General features: G+C 40.0%; 1 protein-coding gene across 1 annotated transcript in view; it reads right to left on the reverse strand.

The window, feature by feature from the left end:
* Nucleotides 1-220: 220 nt before the first annotated feature.
* LOC115625733 (tyrosine-protein kinase Drl) overlaps nt 221-26950 on the reverse strand; it is a 31200-nt gene continuing 4470 nt past the window's right edge. Inside the window, exons 2-4 of the mRNA XM_030520884.1 lie at nt 2089-3430; nt 1679-1975; nt 221-1595 (exon numbers count right to left, since the gene is read on the reverse strand). Coding sequence (XP_030376744.1) covers nt 1484-1595; nt 1679-1975; nt 2089-3430 — 1751 coding nt within the window. The 3' untranslated portion in view covers nt 221-1483. The remainder of the gene's footprint in view (nt 1596-1678; nt 1976-2088; nt 3431-26950) is intronic.

Here is a 26950-nt window from a genome sequence, read left to right on the forward strand (position 1 = left end):
GTTTCTTTTAGTTTGGTGGTCGGTTCGCCTCGATTGGCTGGAATGGCTGAAATGAGAATGTTTTACTTACTCTGGCGGAAACTCAATTGACAAAATGCATTTTCTTGGTTTTGGTTTTTAAATCGCACGGACGTTTATTGAAAACTTGTTCTCTTTTTTTTTAAATCATAGTAAAAACATAAAAGTTAAGGTTTAAGTATTTTACAAAAATTACAGCGCATTTTGAATTCCTTTTGATTTAACAAAAATTAAGTAGGGTAAAGAAACATACATATGTATAGAGCCTTTTGGTAAAGTCTGGGCGATACATAACTAACATTAGGTAAATGGAGTTTACTAGCACTAGGATCTTATTGTTAGACATATACATCAATACCTTTACAATACATGTAGATATATTTATATAGCATATACTATATTTAATACGATATTTATGATAATTTTTTTTTCTTTAACGCGGTTTCAAACTACGATCAAGTAGCCCGACAAACGGGATGGTTTTTTGTTTTTACACTGCCTAGCCTAATTTATTTTCCATTTTAATTTTTGTATTTTTTTGCTGTTGTTTTTTCTTTGAACCAACTACTATTTGTTGGACTATGTATGTAAGTATGTAGCTAGTATGTGTTATGTAAATGCTTTATGTACGTCGCGAAACTTTTGTGGGCAGCAAGCCAACCCAAAACTGCTTAGTCTATAACGATTTTTATTTTACTGGGTTTGTTTGTCTCTTTATTGTAGTTCTTAGGGGCTGGTGTGTTAAGGTTAGTTTTAACTTCTACGTATTTGCATTGAAACGTCACATCATCTTTTTCCATATTTTATAATAACACTTGCATGATAGCTTACCTCTTAGTATTATAATACATTTAAGAATAGAGACCAACAGGGCGTAGGCTGCAATATCTTATTCAAATAACCGATTGAAGTCCTTCATAACCGGTTCGGAATTTTTCGCATAGGTTTGACAGAAGTTGTTTGTCAATTAATCAAGTGCAAACGGTTATATTCGGTTAAGAACCGTAAACTCGTTGAGAAAAGCTTTCTTTCTGTATCGCTTAGAATCGTTTGCAAAACAATAAACCGGTTCAAACGGTTATAACCGCTTAAAATCCTTAAAGCTCCCATTTTTGTTGTATCAGCCATAACGGTCTTTTGGCCTAAATAACCGATTCCGATTTCAAACATTTACAACCGGTTGAAAATCATATATCATTCAGCAACCTTTAGCCCATAGGCATCCTCTCTAGTACACATACTACTCTTTAAACAAAAATAAGTTACCTATGGGGGATTCCACTTAAAATCCACTAACGCCATATCCATCACGATTCAATATATAAGATCCGGCCACGATCTCCACTTAAGTGCTATCATTTAAATATGTCTTTGGATACAAAGTAGCGGCCGTCGTTTGTTGGGAAATCTTGCGACGACGCTTCTTGTTATATTTACAAGTTCTGGCATGTTGTAGCACCGCTGGTTAAACATATCTGGTGATCTGCGTATGGAACTCTGACAGGCAGATCTGCAACTGGCTGAAAGACGGACGCTCGGCTGGCATGGAAGCCCAGCAGTAAGCCATAATTGTGAAACTGTAAGTGGCAGAGCAGAACAAGAAATGTCGGGTAAGCCTAAATGCTATATTCAGATCAGGGGCTTTACACTCCATACTTACAGCTCATCGGGACAGTTGAAGGGTTGGGCCAATCTGTAGCCATCTTTAAGATAATGCTCCATTTCATAGGGATCGATTTCGGCATATGGCAACTTGCCCAAGGTGCACATCTCCCACATAAGGACACCAAAGGACCAAACATCGCTGCCCTCATTGAAGTGGGACTTTTGTAGAGCCTCCAGCGATAGCCACTTGACCGGGCGATATTCACCGTCACCCAAACTATTGTAGTCACCGGGAAAGAGATCGCGGCTTAGAGCGCTATCCGTGAGCTTAACGCGCAGTTGATCATCAATGCTGCATAAGAGAACATCAGAGTAAATAGAGAGGGTTAAAAGGTGCTCTCTGCTGTTTTAGTGCCAGTTAGGGGTTAGTTGAGGGGGTATTGAGGTATTATTCTATATACTTACACACAGTTCCTAGCCGCCACATCCTTATGTATCACGCCGTGGTTATGCAAATGCTCCATTGCCATGGCCAGCTGAGAAGCCATCAGCACTGTCTGAATGGTAGTCACACTTCTGGCATACGAAGGATCTTGCAGGAATGTCTTCAAATTGCGCACACTGCCATTAGCGGCGTAGAGTACAAAGGGGGTGGCATAGTCCTCAATCGAAATGCCCAAAACAGAGAGGACATTGGGATGTGCGGCCTCGTACAGCATCATGGATTCCTGCAGCAGGAGGTTCACCTGTATCTGGCTGCCATGCTGTGCCACAGTCTTGACCAAAACCTCCTGACAGTCGTTGTATGTGCCACGATAGATGCGACCAAAGTTTCCCTCCTGCACCAGGCACGACAAGCGCACACGACACTTTTGCACAGTTAGTTCCTGGAGACGGCGATTGAACTCCTCCGGCTCATGCTCATATTCGCGAAAGGGCCGCGTCAGCGTAGCATATGTGGGCGTAATAGTCGAGGGACACACATAGATGGAATTATGAGCCGTCGAGGAAATGGTCGGCAGGCGCTGAAAGCTGGATGTCTTTATCAAATGGACTCCGTTCGTAGGGTGTCGTTTCGAGGGTCCCTTCGCACAATAGGCAATCAGTATGAGGGTTGAGACCAATATAAGCGCCAAAAGGCCGCCAATGATAAGCGTAATGAGACCGCTGGTGGGTGGATCGATAGTTTCGCGCAACAGGGGATCGTAATCTGTGCCTGGACCACGGCCAACAGTCACCGCTGGTTGTCCTGCGCCACGTTCTGTTGCTGTGCTCAGATGAGCTCCAGTATCCTGTTCCACATTGGGCGACAGATGTCCATCTGCTATTACATGCTCTGCATTATCCTCGGCATGTTCGGCATAGTGTTCCCCATCGTGTGCTCCCAACTCGGGATGCTGTGGCTCATCCTCGTAGTCCTCATGTCCGCCATCTGGCTCATCTTTCAAACATATTTTCTTTCGCTTGAACACCAGATTTGTGTTGTTATTCGTCTCACGATCCAGTATCACCTCCAGGCTGATTGTCACCGTAACTTCAGCAGCTCGTGTTCCCGAGCACTTAAGACTTACGCCCCAGGTTTGCGCATCTACAGGCACATCACCAATGCGTGAGATATTCAACATTGGACGTGGTAGGACATCCGAATCCGAAGTGGCCACATTGATGCTATAGGGGAGCGGATGGTCAACGAGCGATTGCCAAGTGAAGGTTACATCGCTGATGTTGGCCGGCACGGGCACAGCAAAGTTCAAAGCGTAGTCATTGATGGCACCCTCGCGTACATAGTACAGCTCTGCGGAAACGCCTGTGAATGTAATAAGAGCAAGAAGAAGCAAACATTATAAAGTATGTTGGCAATATGTCTACAATGGCTTGTTATACACAAGTAGTACCCTCTATGTACGAAGACAAAATTAATGATGCGTTTGGTGACCCATTCAGTGGCGGCGAGACACATTGCAAGCTAACCCGTACTCGAACCCGAACCCGAGCCCACCAGACCCGGCCAACAACTTTTGCCAGTCACTCGATACTGCTGCATAATCAATCACTAGGGATACGAATTTTCCTTACTTTGGAAATTGATTTTCGTCTTGCATTGGCAACACGAGCGAACGAACTGAACGCTTGCCTTGCATTATCTGCCCATTTAGACATGCTCGTGACATATTGAAGGAGTTAAATGGCTATGTACGTAGTAGCATGAAAACGAAAAAGGCTACATCACAGCATTTTTTTCGCATTGCAGCGAGGCAAATCAATCAAATTAATCAAATACCTTGGGATAAAGAGCCAACATTGAGGGGTAGGTCGTCCCAAATGAAAGTGCGAACAAATTTGTCAGTCGGGGGAGAAATTGTACAACATCTTGTAAGACCTTGCGAATTGCGTGTCAATTTTCCGTCTTGACTTTACATCAGAAAGAAAGCAGCGAAACAAATATAAAAGGAAGTTCATAGAAATTGGTCAAATGAGTTGACATATCCAGATGAACCAACAACAGATAAACAACTGCCAAGATGCAAGGCAGCCAAAGAAAGCTATTCTGTTACTGTCAAGCTCTAGGATGGGGAAGAATAACCTCAGATGACATTACTATAAGAAGCAATTGCATAAAGCTTATCAGAGAGTTGAACTACCTGAAATACCTATGTAATTACTCTAGAAAATGTCTCGTTGAAGCTACAAGTTTCGAAAAGTACACATTTAAAACATTGGCCATTAAACATATGTTGAGGTTCAGAATGGAAATACAATTCTTCAGAAGTTACAATGTTGCTTGATCTTCTGCTAGCTGCCATCAACCGATTGTATTTGCTCCATCATTTCTTGTTTACTTTCGACTAAGATACACTTACCACTAACAAATAGTGCTACACTTTTAAGATTCTTCAGTAACAATCCAGGAACCCAGATGACTGGATAACATTCCTATGCTAAGCAGTTGACTGAAGCTTATCAGGAGTTGACTGAACTACCTATGTACTTTATGAACTGTATAGTTGAAGTTACAAATTTCTAAACTTTTGTTGAGGTTCTACCGATTCCAAGCTAGCAAGTTATCAAGTACTATACTTGAAGAGCTTCAGAATGGAATTACAATTCTTCAGAAGTTACAATTGTGCTTCAACTTCTGATAGCTTCCAACAACCGATTGTATTTGCTTCATTCTTACGTGTTTACTTTCGACTAAGATGTCTCTTAAGTTATAAATACCTCCTAGAGCAAACAGTTATGGTCATTCATATACAATTACCACTAAAAAGAGTGGGCCACTTTCAAGATTCCCAAGTAACAATCCTTCATGATCCCCTGCTAGTTGTCAGCTAACAATTGTACTTGCCTCATCACTCTTTACTGCCAACAAAGATCTCAAATAGTGGCTCCTTTTTCTGTTGCTGCCACCCCTAAGTGGCACCTGTTTGTTCCCGAACCCTAGGAAATTTGCGTACCTTTTCAGAACTTTGACATTTTTGTTGTTGTTGCTGCAAGTGCTGTCGTTCTGTTTGTTTTGGTACCTGCTGTGAGAGCGACAAACCCCTCAATAAATTTAATTAAATTATGTTAACTATAAAAATTATGCGCTGACCATAGACAGCTGGCGCCTCGTCGGCATGTTGCTTCACCCATTGTTGCACTTGCAACGTTGCCTCAATAAATCAATCAATTTATAGAATGGACTTCAAAACAAAACGGCGCCTCTATACACAAATTGTAGTTGAGACCCTATAGGGTCTACTACCTATTGCCCTGAGTTATGAAAAGCGCGCCGCACACAACACGCAAGGGCAAGGGCCGCTGTGCGGGGCGTCACTCGGGGGCAGGTTAAATGTTCATGCTTAATTAATGTTGTTGCTGCATATGTTGTGTTGCATGTGGCGGGCGAAGAGACTTGTGGCAAGCCGCATTGCCTGTGTTTATTTTAGATTTTTATCGCAGTCACCGTCGCAGTTCACCTTTCATACATTTTATTTTAATTTATGCCACTTATTCATAGCTAGTCGGCCGACTATATACTATACATATATACTTGTACACACACATATAGCATATATTTATACATATACATATATATTGTACTAATTAGTGTAGCAGCTCGCCCTGCAACCCACCATGCATGCTTCGTTTGCATTTTGAAAATGTAATTAGTAACGACTCCCGGGGAGAGGGCGGTGAGTGGCGGGACACGCGCGGGGTTGGGCGCTCTACTTCAATGACTGTGGCAGATATGAATCCTGTCGCATAATGAACTGTTGATGTGTGTATGTGGTGCGTACGGGTGCTTAAGTCTGGGCTAGGCAGATAAAAAACTGGCGATAAGTAAAAGGTGAAAGAGTTACCTTAATATGCAGTAGACATGTGAGTCGAGCTCATTAAATCAAAATGGGCGCCTAATTGCCAACTGAATGGATTGCATAGAAGTGGGTGCTTAAGTAGAAGATGTGATACTTGTATGATGATATTATAATAGTATAATAAAGTAAATAGTAGCTATCTGCCCATCGACTTCACCACAGAGCACTTCTTCTTTCGGAGAAATTAGGAAAGCAATACTTTCGTTAAAGCCACTCTTTCAACTTCGAAACACCCGTGCTAGGCCAGTGGCGGGTTTCCTTTATGAACCTTTCTTGCATAACTCTGCCGCCTTTAAATGCCACTTTCCATTTAGATAATATTCACTGTATTGCATGCTATGCCCACACGTTTAGTAATTTAACCTAGTTACGAGTATCATGGCACTCACTACAATCTTTCCACTTAAAGCAACATTTTTTGCCCAACTCCAAAGACAATTGCAATTAAAATTCCGCAGACATTCAACTCTGCAGGCCGCCCTATGTTCGTTCCACCTTCTCCGCCCAAGCTGCTCAATTACAGACAGCTAATGGCAATTTATTTTGCAACCCTTGCTCCTCCGCTTTGCATATCAACTACCTTGTCTATCTGTCTGCCTGTCTGTTCTACACTAATTAGAGCTGATTGCTCAACAAATGAAGTTGAAGGCCCCACACCAACCTGCCGCTGCTGCTGCTGTTGGCTGTCACGAAAATCGATTTTCATTATCAAAAAGGCATCCGAGATGCCAAAGGTGCCAACGCGGCGACCAACTTTGTAAAATGCCAATGCTGACATAAATTCTCGCTTAGCAATGGCCAAAAAGTAAAAGTATTTGCTCTAAAATGCAAAGGAAGCTGCAAACTTCTTAAAGTGTTTTCACTCAACTGGCTCTAGGCACTTGGAAACTGGAGCACGAGGAAGAGGGTTGCTGGTTATGTGTGGCAGGAGGTTGATAAGTTCAATATTTTGACTGGCTGGCACTAGAGATACGAAAGGAAGAAGCTGAAAAAATTCTGCAGACTGATTATGTTATCAGCACTGCTAGTTGGAGGAGGAGGAGTGATTTGTTTTCGGTTTCAAGATTAGAGTTTTCCAAAATAGATCCCCCACCATATAACAAATTAAATTTGATGTGGGCCATGATTCTTGCGCAAACACTAAAGACATTAAGGCATGGGCTTCCACCCAATCGGGCAGTCAAATTTGCAGCCCATAAAAAGCCGGCTAGGCTATATGAAGAAATATGACAAACCGAAATGCTTGCAGACAGACCGCTCCATTAGCCGCAAGCGAAAAATCACACAACACAACCCTTGCCGCCCTCCCACAGCCCCTTCGCCCTTCCCCATACGACACACTCGCTCCAGGGCCCAACTTCAAAGTGCGACAACGACGACGACAACGACGACGACGTCGACTATGACTACGATGTTGTAATGGCCTTAAATCAGAACTGTGCCCAATATCATCATCAAGCGGCGAGGAGCAGTGGGAAGCGGGCAATGGGCCAACGCAGCCAGACATATATTGATAATAATAAAAATGTCGTCTGGTCCGCCGCTGGTCTGGCTGTGGGTATGGGTCTGGGTCTGGAATTGAGTCTGTGCCTCGTCTGGTTTAATGCACAACATATTCATGTGTCAAAAGACAATTTCGAATTTATGGCCTGCAAAATCCACGCCATCCAAATGACGCAATGAGGACGGAGCTGGAGCTGGAGCCGCAGCATTAGCATAAAAAAAATATGTTAAGAATAAGCATAAAATATATATCCAGTACCCACTACTAGATCACGTTAGTCTACTGTCTCTAGCACCCTCTCGCTATATGAGCTTTGGGTTTGCATAAATTATCCTCTGGGGCGGAGGGTGTGAGGGGGCTGAAACGTATTTGGGGCGCAAAAATTGCGTTGTTAAGGTTTTTTTGCACAAAAACTTTTGGTTTATGTGTCTGCGTAGCTACTCTTAGGGTTGTAATTGAAATTAAATAGATGTCGAGCCATGAATTTAAATCGCTTGCTTGGCTGCACCGAAGGCGTTTGTGTGTAAGGGTTGAGCTCTGAATGGACAAATTATGTAGGCTGCAAAAAATATTGAAATCCAAGTGCAAAATAGTTGGCGAAAATGTGCGAAAAGAATTACCAAACGGTTTCTAGAAGGGGAAGAGAGTTTCAAATGTGACGAAGAAGACTTTACATTTTAATTTCAGCTTTGGGCTTAATTTTCCAGCGCCCTATATACTTAGTACTTACTTAGTATATTTCGCGCAAAGCTACTTTCTAAAATGTTATCCATTCGGACAATTACTTTTACTTTCAAGTTCAAAGCTCAAACTTGGCTGCCATTCCACTTCATATTCATCCATTTCGATTAACATCAGCATTCCCCCAAGCACTGTCCATAATTTGTGGGCTAAAACCGAACTATAAATGGAGCTCGGACAATTTAAAAAAGTTTCAAGTGCTGTACTTGAAGCACGAATCCTGACAGAGCTGCGAAATTACTCCCTCAACGGCTTACTCCGGCATTGTCGACAATTCAGCCAACTGCGCCAAAGACAAACAAAAGGTACAACCATTTTTCTCTGCCCATGATGCCTCCGAGCCTGATGAGCTTGCATATAGCTGCGGCTGATTAAATCACAGACTCGACTCTGCACTGCCAGCCACGACCGGTAACTCACCCGGTGCGAGCGAGCGGGCCTTAAAAGGTCAAGCAAAGACAAGGCAAGTCAGCGAGCCATACAAGGCAGCACAAGTGAAGGAGTGGCGGAGTGGGGGGAGTGGGGCCAGGTGGGGTAATTTTTATGCCCAAATGGTCATGATTCGTGCGATGCTAGATGATGCTGGCAACCTTGTCGGCAAAGATGTTGCCTGTTTGCGTCTGTTGCAAAACTGCTGCGTCGTCGTCTGCTCAAACAACTTGACTGAGCAGCGAGCGAGCGAGCGACCGAAGCGTCAGAGTGAAAGACAAACAAGCCAAAGGACATGTGAAGTGGCCTGTTGTCTGCTGCAGTCGTTGCAGTTGTGGCAACTTCATCACCAGACCGTCAGGCAGTCAAGCAGCTAAGCAGGCAAGCAGACGTGCAGACAGACAACGGTAGCTGCCAAGTATTTCTATTTGTATTTCATCACCCTGGTCGCTTGGGTGCACCTCTCCCCCCACCCCGCCCAACCGGGCAGCTGCAATTTATTTGCCTCCACTCTTGGCACTGATTTCGCTCGGCCACTTTTGGCTGCGTTTTTGCCTGCAGGCCAGACGCAATCAACGCGACTTGGGCTCGGACCTGAACGAGTTAGAAGATACTCGTACATGCGTACACATACTATATTTCTCTACATTATCGCCTCACTTCAACAGCTCAGCATCAGCCTCAGCAACAACATCATCATCATCGGCAACAGCAACAGCAATAGCAGAAGCAGCAGCAGCAGAGCAGCAACATCATCGATGCAATTCACTTCGCTGTTTGGCCATAAATTCAAGGCCCTGCTCGGACAAAGTGGGCGTCACGTCGCATAAATTATGACCTCAAATGCTTACAGATCTCTATGACAAACCATAAAAAGTGCATTTACTTTTATGGCTGTGTGCTGCTTTTCTTGTTACATTCCAATTTCTTATGTGGCTTTTCAATTAAAAATGTTAATTTGGTTTGATGTTCGTTGGCCAACTTCAAGGAATGGCCAACAAGTTCAATGTAACTGATGCGTTCATTGAAAGGTGCTAAAAGAAACAGCAATTTAATTAGGAAGACAAATCAGGAGCACCAAGGTATCTCTGAATTGAAAAAAACTATTAAGCTTTTTATAGGCAAATCTATAAAAGAGATTGTTTACAGTAGAGACCCTTACTACAAGTATAAAAGTTGGCTGAACATTTACCTTGTTACTGTCTAGCTCAACGCTAGAAGTGATCAGGAGTGGGCAACCCTAGTGTTCCGAAGAGAAATCACTCCAGATAGACCTCTAAACAGCACTAACGAATAAACGCCAAGAAATCATCCTCCCCTCCTCACTCACAGCTACTAATTCAGTTTCATAAAGCTGAGATACTTCAAGTGCTATTAGAAAATCAAGCTGAGGAGTATTCACACATCGAAAGAGTGTTCCACATAATCTTGAACCACATATTTAAATATATATAAAGTTATGTTGAACAAAGAGTTTGAAACCTTTCTTTAGTCTGTTATCTGACGCTTAAGCTCTGCAAAAGTCGTTGATGAAGAGCTTTACCTAAAAAACACTATTCGTAAGTTCCTAAAAGTAAGTAAGACCATCAAATTGAGCTAATTACTTTAAATGCGTTAAGTGATGAAATGTTTAATTACCTTCTAGCTTTATCAAGACCTCCCACTACCACCATGTATGTGGTACTTAATCATTCAACTCGGTGGGTCAGAATTAGAATTCCATATACTTGTACTCGTATATATTTCGAACGCTAATTAGCGCACTTACCATGATTTGGGTCAAGGCACTCAAACAACGCAATTATTCTCTACTAATGTGTAATTAATTTAGCTGATTGCTCAAGTAGCTTTAATCAACAATAAACTGGCCACTCCAATCCCCAACTCTGTGGTAACTTCTCCCGGCTAAACCTTACTCACCTAAGAGCTTTTACAACCAATGCGCTCCCAACAACCACAAGCAGCAGCACCCACAAAATTTCACGATTGCCTGCCTTTCGAGCTCCTCCTATACGAGTATGTGGGTGTGTGTAGGTGGCTTATCAAAGTAGCATCAGAAGCTAACGTAACCCACCAGCCACCAGCCAGCCCGACAGCCAACCAGCTCCCCCAACCCGTGACCGACAAGAAGTGCAAATTATTGACTCATAAAAATCAAAGCAACGTAAAAAGCCAGTCTTAAATTTAATGTGATTATCTGAAAAAGTTAATGTGATTATTATCCAAAGGCAAGTCGACACGCATGATCCCTATCCCCATCCCTACACCTACACCTACATACATATATCCCTGCATATATCACGCTCCATTGCGTGCCGATGGCATGGACAGCCCCTAAAGCCGGCAGCAACACCTGCCCCGAAGATGGGACCCAAACATTCACATGCTCGTATTCCCTGTGATTTGTCGGACTGAACGTTTGCCATTAATTTGCCACTGGTGTAAAATTTTCTTTCAATTTTTTGCTTTCTGTTTTCTTTGCCTTCCTCTTCTTTATTTTTTGCGTGTCGTAATGAAATTTTTATCACCAATGCTGCTGCTGCATAGTTGCCGCTTGAACGTCTAGGCGCTGGCTATAAAATTTATGGCAAGTCATAAAGCATGGCAGCGGGGGCTTTGAAGGTTGGGGCAAGGCTGGTGGGGGGCTTGGGGTAGCTGTGGCAGGTGTTGAATGCTCCAGTTAGGTGAGTTTTCTGCTGCTGCTGGGTCAAACTTTTAATGTGTGCGCTGCGGTTTGATTTGCATGTGTAGCCTGGCTGGCCACGCAGTCAGAAAGACTTTGCGGCAAGAAACTAGAGATGGCAACATCGATATGAATGATTAGGGGATATGTGGCAGAAGTAACCGCCTTTAGATTTATTTTCCAAGCCCCAAAAATAGGAATACACTTGAGAGTTTAAATTGGGGGAATAAATCCATACTTAAGGTGGATTATACATGCGTCGCAATAGACACAATAAACTCTAGGTGGATGAGATCTTTTCTACCTGATATGCAGAATAGAAAAGCCCTTTCGTTCTAACTTGACCCAGAAGTGATTTAAACTATGTAGTGGAAAGTGTGTGGGTAAAGAAAAATGTTGTATGGAAATTATGTTGCAGATTCTCTCTCCTGTTTTAACAGTTTGTGCATGAAATTGATTGGCAAAGTCTTTATATAATGAGTAGTTTAATATTATCTCTTTATGTGGATAAAGAAATGTTGTGTCGAAATTATTTTGCAGATTCAGAAATGAATTGGTTTTTCCCCAAAAGATTCAATAACTCTTGTTTTAACAGTTTGCACGTGCAATTGATTGGGAAAGTTCTTATATAATGAGTAGTTTAATATTATCTCTTAATGAAACTTTAAAGGGACCTTTACATAAATTCAAAGAGGAGTGCATTAGTGGTACTAAGCTTATATTATTTGTATTCAGAAAGAATTTATGGAAACGCAAAGCTATTAAAAATTTGCTTAAATACAAAAAAGCCTCTTAATCACTAATTTTTTACTAGATTGGAAAAAACTGAAATCTTTGATCTAATGTTCTATTATTTGTAAATGTCATAACTCCAAAAAGGTAACAATTTTAAAATGGGCTTAAAGGCTTAACGTAATATATAAATCCAGATATAATACAACGAGCCAAAATAAATAATTTCGCTGGACATATGTATAAATCACATTTTTAACCACTTTTCCACTCTTTCAAGAACATTATTGCCATCGGGCTCACAATTACAAGCCGCGCCCATCACTAGAGCAAACCATGAATGTTATTTTTTGCCACCTTTAATGGTCGGGGCTGGCTCGGTCACAAAGAACAGAATCCGACCATCAAGACAAGGTGTTAGGCTGTCCGTACCTTTTGTGGCAAAAATCAACAAAAAGCCAAAGCAAACATTCACGCAAAGTCGTGTGTTTAGCTAAACAGTAACTTCCTGTGTGCCGAAATTTGAGGGTAGTCCGAAATTTATGAACAATTTTGACAGGCAAAACGAGAGCAGCCGCAGGAGCGAGACCAGCACCTTGGGGCAGCAGCACAATACAGACAAAGATATATATAAATATATATATGTATGTATGTTTGTACAAGTATACAGACATACGGACCTACTACATGCCAGGCTGACTATTTGCCCCGAACGGCAGGCTGGCAGGCGGGCAGGCAGACGCACATATTTTTCAATAGCACCCTAGGGATGGCGTAATTTATGACTCTGACCGACTGAAGTGCGCGGCATCGTATTGACTTTTTGGGCCAGTCGAGCTGTAGTTGTAGTTGTTGTTTTTATTTCTGTGTAAACAATGAGTAGCTGCCCAGAATGCGGACTACAAACACACAATATTTTCAAGTGTAGTCCGCTCTGAGAGAGATTAGCATGGCACTGTCCATGTGGGCGACTCTCTAACTGCCTGGCACTGAAGTGGACATTGCGGTCAAGCTATCCAACAACAGTCTAACAGTACAAAAGTAAAAAAGCATCTACAAAACTTTTTTGTTTTGTTTATGGGCCACACTTTTTGCCTTTTTGGGTCAAAAATTGGATGTGCCGTTTGTGCTGGATAGCCGAGGTAAGGGTTTATATCATGCGAGAAACGTGACGCTGCAAAACTTTTGTGTGAAATTTGGTGCAAGACCCCACACGAAGTTCGGACTCTATGTGTCTGAGCGACCCAAATACCCAGACTGAGTGTAATTGGCAGCTGGTTGAGGGCAAGAGATCTTTCATTAACAACTTAACAGTGGCATTTAATGGTTTGATGTTTAACAGATAAGACGAAGTGCCGCCCTAAACGTAAGTGCGTAACACTTTAAAAATGTGCAATTAATATTAAATGAAAGATACATACACTAGGTTAAGTTTCCAAATGACTGGCAATTTATAAACGGGACGCATGAATATTGACACTACAAGTAGATAGCTATACATATGTACAAACATACTTGCCTTAGATATAAAGCTTAAGCAGATCAATTAACCGACCTATAAGTATAAAAAAGTCTCTAACGATCTAAGAAATATTTAATATGTAAGCCTCGTATATTTATTAAACTTTATTTGCTTCGGATTGCTTGAATTTATTACGATTTCAGCTTCTTGCACACTTCACACGTCCATTCACTCTTCTTCTTATTTTCAGTGTGTCCCTACACCCACGCCATATCAATATATACTCTTATTCAAATGTTACATATACGTTACAATTATCGATGCATATCGGTGTACGTTAGGCCTTTACGAAAACAACAGCGAAAAGTTTCAAAACCAGCCCCAAATTGAAAATATTACCCCACAATCAGAACATTTAGTTTTTGGTGGTGAAGGAATCACAAAACCTACCCAAAACTGTAACTAGGCCTCAGAAAAAACAACTGGATAGAAAATACTAGCCTTCTCCATATTTGAAAATATCGCTTATCAAGATATTCACTAAAAAATTAAGAAATCACCCTATTTACAATATCCAATTGATAAAACTCTGATTTTATTATTATTATTATTTATTTATTATCATTTTTCAGCTCTTTTTTGCTACAATAAAAAAATATTTTTCTCTTGAAATGTCTATAATATACAAACAAACAATTTAAAATCTATGTATGCAACAATCCGCACTGTCAATAAAATACTCCTCGCACTAATTATCGAAAAAAATGGCCGATTATCTACCAATTCATGAAAAAATTATCACAATAGTATCGTTTTGTTTTAGTGATCGCGTGTGTCAGTAACAATATGAAAACCAAACGATATTTATTTACATCGTTTCGACCGACTTCGCACTTAAAAAAATTTCAAAATAACTGCCTAAATAAAATAGCTCTTAAAATAAACAAAGTGTCAGTTATTTAAAGTTCTTTCACGCCTTAAATCACTCTCGCTTTCTTATCTTCAACTGACATCTTCATTCCCCATTCATTTACATCTTTCATCCGGCAGTAATTTGAATATTAGCTGTTAATGCTAATGTTGCTAATATCCTCGCATTTGAAAATGTTTCAATGCCCCGCATTCAAGGCACAATCATTGGGTCACACATAAACAACAACGCCAACAACAAAAAACACTCTCACGCACATTTCACGCATTTTGTGGCCCAACAAAAAGATGAGCATTGATAATAAAAGAGGCAGACACGCTAACAGCCGCGACTAATTCACGGCAGCAAATGAACATCATCAGCAAATCGTTGGCCAGAGAGTCGAGTGCGGAACGAATCGCATTTGTTGTGGCTCTAATCGAGAGAGTGATGTGCTTGAGAGTGAAATGGAATGGAATGGAAAACTCTCTCTCCCTCTAGCGCTCTCCTGCGCTCGAGCGCAGCGAATGTAATTTATGCGCTGCGCAAAATACTTTTTAAATAACTCAGATGCTGCACGGGATTACCGCTAAATTAAATTTAAAATAAACCGCCCAGCACAGTAATCACGATGTCGGCTCCGATGCAATTTTGTTGAGTCGAGTTGAGGGGCTCCTTCACGTGCCATGTGCAACTTTTATCACGCGTGACATAGAAATTATTCCCTGGCTGACTGGACGAACCATGTGGCTGGCTGTTTGTTTGGTTGGTTGGCTGGTTGGTTGCCTGGCTGCCTTCCGGGCGGCCCATGTCTGCATCCAGTTCGCAACATTTCGTCGTCTTGTCGCCAGTCAGTCACTTTGATTGAAGGCACAAATTATATGGTCTGTGATCCGGTCGTTCGCTTATTCGTTTGTTCGTTTGTTCGTGCGCCGCCAACGACCGGAGCTAGCTGCATGTACAATTTTTGTGTCAGCGAATGGAAATTGTTTTGGGGGCTCAGATTGATTTCCATTTGATATTTTGATTAGCGCAAAATTGGACTAAACGTAACGCATATGCTGGCTGTCCACATTAGATCTATGTATATCTATTGTGCTGATCTAAAGCAAATGGATATAAATTGGGTCATCGGGTTGCAGCAGATATGGTTCGCTGGAAAATTTGGAGGGAGACCCAATTTCTAACATATGCAATGAAAGAAAATAAAAGTACTTTTAGGGTAGTCTAAAATGTCCCCAAAAATTTGTCGGATTAATATACAAGTACATATGTACATATGTATCTCAGAAATGTTCCTCGTATTTCTAGTGGACTTTTTAAATATTTTACTGTACATGGAGTTAATCAATTAGGCTTTTTAATTTTTTCATTGGTAGGAAACATAATGAAGTTCTTTAAAAGTTTCTTAAATTGTATATATGGTTTTACATAGGTTTCTAAATCTTTATCAAAAATATTAGAAAGAGGTTTTTTAATTATTCTTCTAATAAGACATATAAAAATGTCCTAAAAGCAATTCCTTTAGATACAACATTTTAATGAATAAGATCAAAATTTGGATTGACAAGAAAAAACATATAATTTGCAATATAATTTGTATTTGTAGAAATGTATTTGTATTTATTTCCAGAGGGATATCTAAAAAGCTAGGTAAAAAAAAAGTTTAGCTGTACTCATATAGGATACAAGAAACCCCCAATTTCAATTTCCTCATGCGGTATACTTTCTCTACGCTTCAATTTATAATTTATGTTAAATTTTAATTACTTCCCGCACAATTATATGGCACAGTTACTCCCAATCTGCTGCCAGATGAAAATTTGAAGCCAAGGAAATTATAGGAACATATTTCACAAATGCACTTTATTGGAAAATTTCACACGCCACCACCCCACCACTCTCTTTCGCTCTCTCTTTCTCGTCCACAACTTCCCACGCAACTGAAATACTGAAATACTTTCACGCTCGTTCACAAAATGGAACAGCGGGGGAATTGTGAGTGCAGGGGGAGAGCGTGCAGAGTGTAGGAAAGAGAAGAGAGAGGGGAAAGCAGAGTCGCTATGGCGGGAGCTGGGCGAGCGCGCAACTAGAACTCTGATAACATTGCAAGTAATTAAAATTTGGAGCACTTAAGTGCCGCAAAATATGTTTAAATGTTTAAAATGCATTTAGTGGCGGGTTTTTGGTTTTTGTTCGACTCCGAGCTGGAGTTGGAAAGTATTCGACTGTGCGTTGGCATAATGAGTAATGATGAGTTCTGAGCAGACTGGGGCAGCAGATCAAAGCGGCTTACTGTAGCGCATGAGTTGCATTGTCTGCCCTGCACTTTTGGGGATAATCTGCTAATTGAGCAGACAGCGTGTGGGGCCGACACAAAGGGGGACTTGAAAAAGTTGGAAAGTAGTTGAGATAACTACAAGTATATACGAGTACACACGAGTGGTTGAATGGCTTGCTGATGCCTTAATACTAAGTATGAGGATGGAATCGTTCATTTAGTAATTAGTTCATTGTATAAATTAGGCGCTAAAGTTGAATTTAGGAGATTTATGGAATGATTTTGGCTTCACTTAAAGTTTATTCTTGCCAAAAAAAGAGACAATATTTAATCATTTAAATGAAAGTTTGGCATTCATATAAGTATGTAAGCTTTGAAGCAACTTTCTTGCCAATAAATATTTGTCAAAATAAATACTTATTGTGCCAAAGCAAAAGAATAAAATATTATTTTATTTAAAAGAAAATCTGGCATTCACAAAAGCCATGTTTTTTGCCAATAAAGACAAAAAGTATTTGTCTATTGTCGTATCTTATTTAATAGCCAAGAAACGGTACAATAAATTGAATTGAATTTTTGTAGCTAAATATGAATGTTCACTAATTTGAAAGCCTAACTATATAAATTTTAAATAACAAAACTTTTTAGATCTTAAGACATTAAAAAGAAAAGATTGAGTGCAACTTGTGATTCACTTCATGCTAATATAAAAATAAACATTTTGAAATACCATTATAGTTAAACTCTTCTGACTCTCTTGTAAAATAGGATTATAAAAAACAAGTAAAAAAGCTAAAGTCGGGTGTCCCGACTTTGAAATACTCTGTACATATGTTTACAATAATTATAGAAAATAAAAAAATTAAGAAAATAAAAAAAAAAATTTGATCGATTTTACCTCTCTCGGTATTCGAACTCACGTAAAGGGTGTATAATTGCACATTTACATAGCAATTGCGTCTGTGTGAGTGTATGTATGCCTATGCGCATCTATTCGTGTCTGTGTAAGCATTTTCGCAGTCAACCAAACAGCAACATCAACAACAGCCGCGGGCAGCGCTTGAGCAGCGCTGCAGCAGCGCTGCATCAGCAAATATATTTATGGCTATAACTTCTTGTTAAATCGGTCTATCATAATGAAATTTGGCATACGGACACATAATAACCAACTGGGGGTATTTCCAAAATTTTAGTTCGAAATTCCAAGAATTACGGGAGTTACGATTTGCGGGGTAGAGGGGGGAGGGAGGGGAATTCCAAAATATACATTTTCTGCGTATTCACATAAGGCATCTGGGACTAAAATTTGGTGTTCCTAGGTCTTATAGTCTCCGAGATATAGGCGATTATACGAATGGAAAATCGGGAAAACCCCCATAGGGGGGAAGTGGGGGGGAAAATCAAAAAAATAAAACAAACTCGTATAGAATACACACATAACGCATCTTTGTGCAAAATTTGGTGTCTCTATCTCTTATAGTCTCTGAGATCCAGGTGTTCATACGGACGGACAGACGGACAGACGGACAGACGGACAGACGGACAGACAGACAGACAGGGCTAGATCGACTCGTCTCGTCATGCTGATCAAGAATATATATACTTTGTGGGGTCTGCCACGCCTCCTTCTGCCTGTTACATTTTTCAGCTCCCGCAAACCTAATATACTCTTGTACATTTCATGTACAGAGTATAATAAAGAGCCAGTAATCATTTATTAGGCATCGAGGTATATTTTAAGGTTTTAGAAACGTCAATATTCCTGCTTTCTAATTAGAGACATTATAAATTAACAAATCATTCATGAATGCAAACCATGTCCGTTTAAAAAAAGGGCATTGTAAATAAAAAAATATTTTAGGAAAGCAAACCATCTCCATTTAAAAATATGGCTCTTAGAAACTAAGAATTGTAAAGTTTGGAAATTTGTTATTCCCAAACATGTTGCCTTAGGATCATTTTAAAAGCATTATAATGTTGTTTTTCCAGGTAATTAAAATATAATAATAATCCCTTCATAAAATACCTAATAATTATACGATCGGTTGTGATATTTTAGAAAAGATAGAAGTTTTTTTATAGCGAAATTTTTGAATTCTCAGTTAGAAGAAAAAAGAAGCGCAATCGCAAGACGCCTAATGCGTATGATAATATTTGTTATTCATTGTTCATATATATTTTCGAGAAACAAAGACGAGATTGTCTGATTTGCAAGACATTTTTGAACCCATATATACATAGTAAATATAATTCCATACACAAAAGCAACTCGAATTATATACATTGAAGCTGAAAACGTTTACTTGTGCCACAGCTCTGGCGAGCCCCGCACACAGCAACACACATTCCCACAATCAATTGCCCATTTGAATGGCCGCCACACACGCAGCGGATTTTTTGTAATCCCCGAAAGAATGGAAAGGAGTAGAAATAGCAGCAATGAAAAAATTAAATACAAAATAATAAAAAACGAAAATATAATTTATGGGCTCATTACCTCTACCTAGTACATACCCCACTGTAGGGTTGCTCTGAACAGCATTCGCTGGCAATAAAAATATGCGACGCTGCCGGCAACAACAACAATAACAACAGCAACAACAACAACAGAAATAACGTCGTCATTCACATCAACAGCGCCGCTCAATGTTGGCCTGCAGCTAGGCGATAGCTGAAGGGGGTGGGGGGAGGCGACGCCCACCACCAGCAGCACCAAAAGCAACACCAACACCAACGCTGCATCTGTATCCCCTTTCCAATGCATGCACACGGTCGCTTTTCAAATAAAGCACTCAACGCGCGCTTCCTTTAACAGGACGAGCATGCCGGTTGGACGTAGAATCCCGTTGAGTGGGTTGGGCAGTGACGGAGGGGGGGATGGGGAGGGCAGGAGGGTGGCATCGTGCTCAAGTGCCGCCGGCCTCGTGCGTTGTCGTTGCGCCGCTTCACATTTCGCTTCCGGGTTTTGTTTGTTTGCATGCGAGGCAGAGGCTGAGACCGAGGTAGAGACCGAGGCCAGGGCCTGGGCGAAGGCGACCCTTACGGACACGGCTGATAGAGGACAGAGAGAGAGAGAGAGAGGGGGAGGGGATGAGGATTGTGCGGCTCTGTACTGTTTGCATGACGCATTTCTGGTCCATTAAGTAGCGCTGTTGCAAAGGTAGCTACCCATTTGAACATTGTTGTGTGCGACTTTTCTCACTTTGGTTGGCTTTGGTCGCTTGGGTGTAGGTAGGTAGATAGGTGGAGTGTATCTATAAGATACAATTGCTTTTTATTCCTATATTCCTGCTGCAGCACGCGTCAGTTGTTGCCATTGCCGTTGCCGTTGCCTTTGTTTATTTAGTTGTTTGCTGCATTTAATCCCCTGCCAGACTCGCTCTCGCCCCTGCCCCGCTTCCCTGTTCTAATGTGCAACATAATCGCTCATCATTGTGGGAATTTCCAGCAAGTTAATTGCGCTAAACGTATCATAGACGTGCGCCGTCATTCAGAATGGAGTCAGATAAATCCTCTTCCCTAATGCATATTAAATGTTTCGGTCAATGCGAAATTCTTGTAGTCGGAATTAGCATAATTTGAATATTTTATTGGCAGCGCCAAAACTGTCAATTTCGGTTAAGCACGCCCTGCGGCTACTTCCAAGTTGTTTAAGTTGGATTCTGTTGTCGAAAGTTTGCATTAATTACGCATAAATTTCATTGCCTCAACCGTGATTTATGCTTGGCAGTCAGAAGGCAAGTAAATGGCACTAACTTCTAGCTTCAGTCAAATGCAGAAACAGATTATTTAGCCAGAGCCTGTGGCAGGGCGCCCAATGCGGGGCACCAAATACCCTTGAGCTCTAGGGAGCTGACCACTTTACAGTTAAGCTTATTTCGTGGTATATACTGTTTTGTTTAAGGCTATCTCTTTGGCGCCCGATGTGGGGCGTCAAATTGTGCGATGAAGCAGTGTGCTAGAATCTTATTTCCTGATATCTAACATTTGTTTTCAGGCTATTTCTTTGGCATCCTGTATGGGGCGCAAAATTGTTAAGTGTGATCTAGGAAGCTGATTGAAATGCAAGAATGTCTAAAATAGAAATCATATTCTTAATATCTATTATTTAATCCTGATTCTAGCTCAAAGTTATTCAAATTTGCTGTAATATGCCGTTTTTTTTTCTTTCGAAATATAGAAATATATTTCATATTTCATTTTAACACACAAAGTCCAAATAAATATAAGAGTGTGCATTTTTATTATTCAAATAATTGACGATTTCGTTCCATTGTTACATACTCGTATGCAATCAATCATTAGATGGATGTTTCCCAACCCACTTATGACTATGACACTTCATTGATATGTTATTCAAATTGAAAATCTATTACACCACAAGTATCAAGCAATGAGTACCCCATTTAAGAGCTAGACATTGTGCCCCAAGTAGGTGTCAAGCAACAAAGAAAAAAAGAGGAGAAGGGGGGAAGCGCGATGACGCCAACCCACATATGTTTGCCATCAAACCAATTGCTGACCATTAAAGCACATTTTAATGGGCCTAACAATTTGTCGGCTCAAACAAAACAAAAGCAAGAATATTTGACCCATAAAGCGTATGGAAAAATGCTCTATTTCTCCATTTCACAAGTCAATTGTAACTTATGCAATGCCATTTATTGTGGTCTTAAGGGGCTTGGCTTCTCCTTAAGCACACATCTAGCGTGTCTAGGGACCACAAATCATGCAAAAAAGCAGCAACAAAAAATGGAAAACTAAAACATAAACAATTGAAACTGATTAAATTAATTTGATAACAAGCCGGACAGTGAGGGAGCTCGAGTGTGATAGTGTTGCTGTGGTTGTGGTTGTGTGTGGCCTTCCCTGAGTGCGCCACTTGAGATAACTTTCTGGCATTTTGGGGGTGGAAAATGCAATTTGTCGACTGGGCGATTATATAGCTAAATTGCTATGTGAAATATGATTTTAATTCAAATAAATTGTATTCGATTGAGGTGGGAGAGAACACATACATAGTATGCATATAAATAGATTGATTACTTTTTGTTTTGGCCTGCTGATAAAATATACATAAATATGTGTATAAAGTTCAAAATTTGATTGGTTGTGGCCTATTTTTTGTACAGGCCACAAGGATTAAAGAATTGGCAAATTGGTCCCTAAAGCAATTGTGATCCTTGCATTTATTAGGGGGAGACGGAAGCTTCATTTGTCAGATAAAAAGATATAGTTCTAGGCTGTGATTTTTTATAATTCAGCTAGCTTTAGGCAATTTTTTTTGGCAAATAAAGCAAAATAAATAAATAATTTATTTAGTATTTATGTTGAGTTACAAATTAAATTTGAAAGCTCTGCTCAACTAAACTAAATAAAGATATGAAAGAACTTTGTTTATTGAGCTTAGCGCTGCTTTTTGTTAATTGCATGAATTTTCAAAGACCTTTTCCTTTTTTGTAAAATGTTTATTTAACATATGTTTTATGGTTTATAAAACAACAATTAACTTTCTTCAAAAGCTACTCCAAGAAAAATAGAATCATATTTCATTTGTTGATTTAGTAAAAGCTGTTTATATTACCTACTAACAAATCAATATTGAAAAGTTTAGTTTGAATTACTCTAGAAAATGTGGTCAGAGATTCTTCTGGAAATATCTAAGAGAAGCTCTAAGATATGAAAGAGAGATCATTATAATTTGTGCATAAAACTAGAATAGATTTATGAATAATAATTTGTGCATCTATTGAGGATTAGCGGAAATTATACTTCTTGGTCTGCAGGAATATTAAAACGGAAAGTATGCATTACTTAAAGCTCACAGCGTATTATCATTTTAATCATTTGACATTTGACTATGGAATACCCTACCTATCTATTGCTTGTTTGGGAGAACTGTTATCAAAAATGTGGCGATGTCTGCATAAAATTTATTTTGCAACTTTTTTATTTGCTAATATTTTTTGGATGATTTGGGCAGTGAAAAAATGTCTTGTTGGCACTTGTTGTTGTGGTTCTTATTATTGTTGTTGTGTCGACAACTTATTTATGCATCCGTGATATTATTTTTGTTGTTGTCATACATCAACGCGCTCGCAAGCCAAGAGTGCTGGTAAGTAACAACAAATGCAAGGCATTTAGCGATTTAATTAAGCGCAAGTGGGCGTAGATCTAGATTGTTGTTGTTGTTGTTGTGCACGTTGCATGTTGCATGCTGCTGTGGCAAGTTGTTGTTTCATGTTGTTGGTTGTTGGTGGGTGTTCCCACCTAACATGACCGGATCTGAAGTGTAAAATGTTTACGCAAGGCGAGGCGTGCGCGCGTGCTCTTTGAAGAGAGCCAATGACGAGTAATGACTTGCATGCGTGTGTGTGTGGAATGGTGTTGGAGGGGGGAGGAGGGTAAAAGCTTGAGCAGTGGAATGCTACTGAAGCTTAGCTTTGTGGGTTTGCCAAACATGACGTTGATACGCGGATACATGGCTAAGTGGCAGCTACCTACCAAGAGGCTCAGTACACTGAACAAATTACAAGTAGAAAAGGAATAAGTCAAAACAATCTAAATTCTTTTAAAGTGTACGCGAGAAGTTTTATTACTTGTTGACTTTATTGTCAAAGTACATAATCAAAAGACATTTGACTCAACTATTCAAGTTCAATCAGAAAACTCTAAAGAAACAATTCATATACGAGTAGCTCTTGCCAGACTCCATTAGGTGAGAGACTAAGCACAACACCTAAACCTAAACATTATCTGAATTATTTATTTTGTTTAATCTTTCCAGCATAACATATAATGTTATATATTATGTTCTTTCTTACAATGGCAGATTTGTTTATAATAATTTGATAGCCTCGGACTCAAAAAACTAGATACATTTTACGAATATATAAACATAATAAAAAAAAAACAATAGTGCATTAAATTAAAAACAATAGTGCAATACATTTCTCAGTTAAATTAAGAAGTTACATTTATAGATCTGATAAACATAATAACATAAAAACATATAATTAAATCAAATTTCATTACCATTATGAGGGCTGACATTTTGAAAACGTTTTAATATTAAATACATATGATTTGAAAATCTCTTGTGGAAGTATATAAAACATAATTTTAAAATTTATAGTTTTCAAACTAAAATGGAGCTGCAGCCAATTCCTTATGACAATGAAACATATTGAATCTTGTAAACATGAGACATGTGATATTATGTAATATTGAAATTAAAGTAAAAATTGAAATATATTTCTGATGCATTTTTTCGTCGAGTGCAGCGTCCACCCCTTAAATGACATGACTGACTGGCTGACACTCAGTCTGTCTGTCTGTCCGTCTGTCTGTCTGCCTGCATATTTGCGCGCCAGCCAGACTCGCACAGTTGCCACCCTCGTAATTAAGCGCATTGAAATGCAACTGAGATTTGCAATGTGCTTGTCGCTCTCGGTGTTGCTGTCGTTGTTGCAGCTGCAGTAGCAACAACAACAACAACAACAACAAAAACACACATTGCAACATTCAGCATAGACAGCCATACTATACACTGCCACTGCCTCGTCACCGTTGTCTACTCGTACATTGGCGTCGACGTTGCTCGTTCATTTGCCAATTACGAGCAGAACCTGCCATGCCTATGAGTCCCTACTTCTACGGCCTCCCTCCCCCGTCTCAGCCGAGCAAGAACAACTGCGCGACGAGTTGAGTCGAGAAGTTGTTTATAATGTTGGCGGCTGCTTTGGCAACATGTGCCCATACATTTTGCATGCTACCGTTACTTCTTCTTCTCCTCATACTCATCCTCATGCGCTCTCCCACTCGTGCTCCATCTCTCCAAGGGCGTAGCCCAGTGGGGCTTTGATGTCCCGCAACGCGTCTAAAGTATTCTTAAAGCGCGCTTAAAGCACGTACCCCCTATTTTGAAAAGCCGACTACGCCACTGCCTCTCTCACTCTCCATCATTGGGCAATTTCAATGCGCATCTGACGTATTTATTAATTATTTGAGCGTCTCGCCGAAAATGCTCGACATTTGCGCATAGACTAAGTTCCTTGAAGGCTTCACTTGTTGTTGTTGCAGCACTAATTGAGTTCACATTACATGGCAAAATATTATTATATGCTTACATGTGTGTGTGTGTGTTGGTTTCATTTTTATTAGCCAAACGTGAGTTGGCAACAATGTTGCCTTCTTCCTCTGCTTGATATTGTTGTTGTCGCTGCTGTTGTTGAAAATGTCAATCGTTTAATGTGCCCTGGATGTACATACACACATATGTATGTATATGTACATATGGATATATGGCAATGAGCTGTTAGACAGCAATCATGACTTGCCAGTTCGTAAGGCGAGCGACGACTGTGAGTCCCGCGGGCATTGCACTTGCTACAAAATTATATGTGTTTGCTTAGGAAGGCAATGATCCTAATGATACTGCTGATGGTAAGGGCGATAACAATGGCGATGACGTCGCCGATAATGAAGAAAGGCCACACTTGGTCTGCACGAAGAAAGGGTTTTACATGTCATCGAGCCAATACCATTCTTGGCTAAGTTTAATGCATTTGCGAGTCTTAGAAATCAAATCAGGACTCAATCATTTATCTTTATGGTCGCTATTGTTTATACCTATATGAGAGGTGAAGTGAACCACCCTACTACCAACTAATCGAATCCAACTCTAAGAAAACATTATTCAAAGCCACAACTAGGAAAAAACACGTATCTGGAAAGGACAGCCGGAAAGGGGGCTAAGGAAATATGTATGTTAAACATGTAAAATATATATACACTTAATTCTGTTTTTACACGGTAGATTGGTTCCAGAAAAAGTCGTTTAAAAAACGTGTAAAAAAGACATTGGTCATATGTTATTTTAAATCGTGCTAAATGGAATAATATCGTGTAACCATATATAAAATCTTTAATTTTCAAACCGTGTAAAAACCGAATTAGGTGTATTTTAATTTCCTTAGCTAGCTCTGTTTTTCCAATTCGACTCCCCCAGAATCAAGTGCCTCTATTGGAAACTTTTTTAAGTGCATTCAAGTAAGATATTTTTTCAATAGATACCAGATAAATAAAGCATTCTCTCTTCCTTGCTTTCCAAAATAGTTTCGTTCATATCAGTAGGAAACTATCAACGATAGAGAACTGATTAAAGCTTTACTCTTAGCCGTTTCAGTGACGATCGAGGTCTAATCTCTAGCTTCCTTAAACGCTATTCTTCTCTTCTGGCCTTTGAAAGATCAACAAGTTCTTATTGAGACCGTTAGGTCTGACTGTTAAGTCAGTATAAGAAAAAGGAGATATTTCGATTCGTAGTCAATTTTCGGACTGTCTATTTCTCAAATATCAACTCATAAGCTCTACCCATTGATGAACATGAGGATCGACCTCTAATCTGTAGAGCTCTTCAGAGCTCTCTACTCTCTGCTGGTCATTCATTTAAAACGCAATGGTTTATTATTTTTTTATAGCATGCACTAACGAGCCGTCCAACTATCGCCGCCATTCACCGATATAGTCCCTGACATGGTTTATAGTATAGTATGGAGCGACTGGCAGGCAACTGCAAACTGGCACATCCTTTTAACGCACTCCAACGCAGAAGGCAACGTACTAACGAGCACAAAACTTTTCTCTATATTTTTTTGCCCCTGCCATTTTGTTGTTGTAGCTGTTGACAATTTAATTGATGTGCAGACACACACACACACACATACACGCACACTCACACACATATGTCACATGCAACCTTTTGAACTAACCGCTAAAAAAATGACACCTACTGCCAGTTGGAAAGTCGAAAAAAGTAGGTCAGGTGTGCAACCAACGCTGTCAGCGCTCTGTAATTAGAGAGGGTGGCGGGGCTGGCAAACGAAAAAGTTGGACACCTTAGCCATATAATGGTTTTAAATTTGACACACAACTGACATAACCAATAAATTTCTATGCCTATGATGGATCACCATTAACCCGCAATATTGTCACAATTGCCAGCAGAGCCGTCAAGTGGAAACTCTAAGTCTCAGAACGACTGACAACTGAACAGTGAAGTGTGGCTCCGATTGATAGTCCGGCGCTGAGATAAGCCATATAGAGAACAAACACAAACTATATTGTAAAAGTAACTGTAATTGTAAAGCCCCCACAATGCTAATAACGACTTTTGTATGTTCTTAAAAACAAAATTAACACATGCGACATTTCCAAAAGAGAAAT

This window comes from Scaptodrosophila lebanonensis, unplaced genomic scaffold (assembly GCF_003285725.1).
Source record: "Scaptodrosophila lebanonensis strain 11010-0011.00,11010-0021.00 unplaced genomic scaffold, SlebRS2 tig00000080-arrow-pilon, whole genome shotgun sequence".
In the NCBI taxonomy this organism is placed as follows: domain Eukaryota; kingdom Metazoa; phylum Arthropoda; class Insecta; order Diptera; family Drosophilidae; genus Scaptodrosophila; species Scaptodrosophila lebanonensis.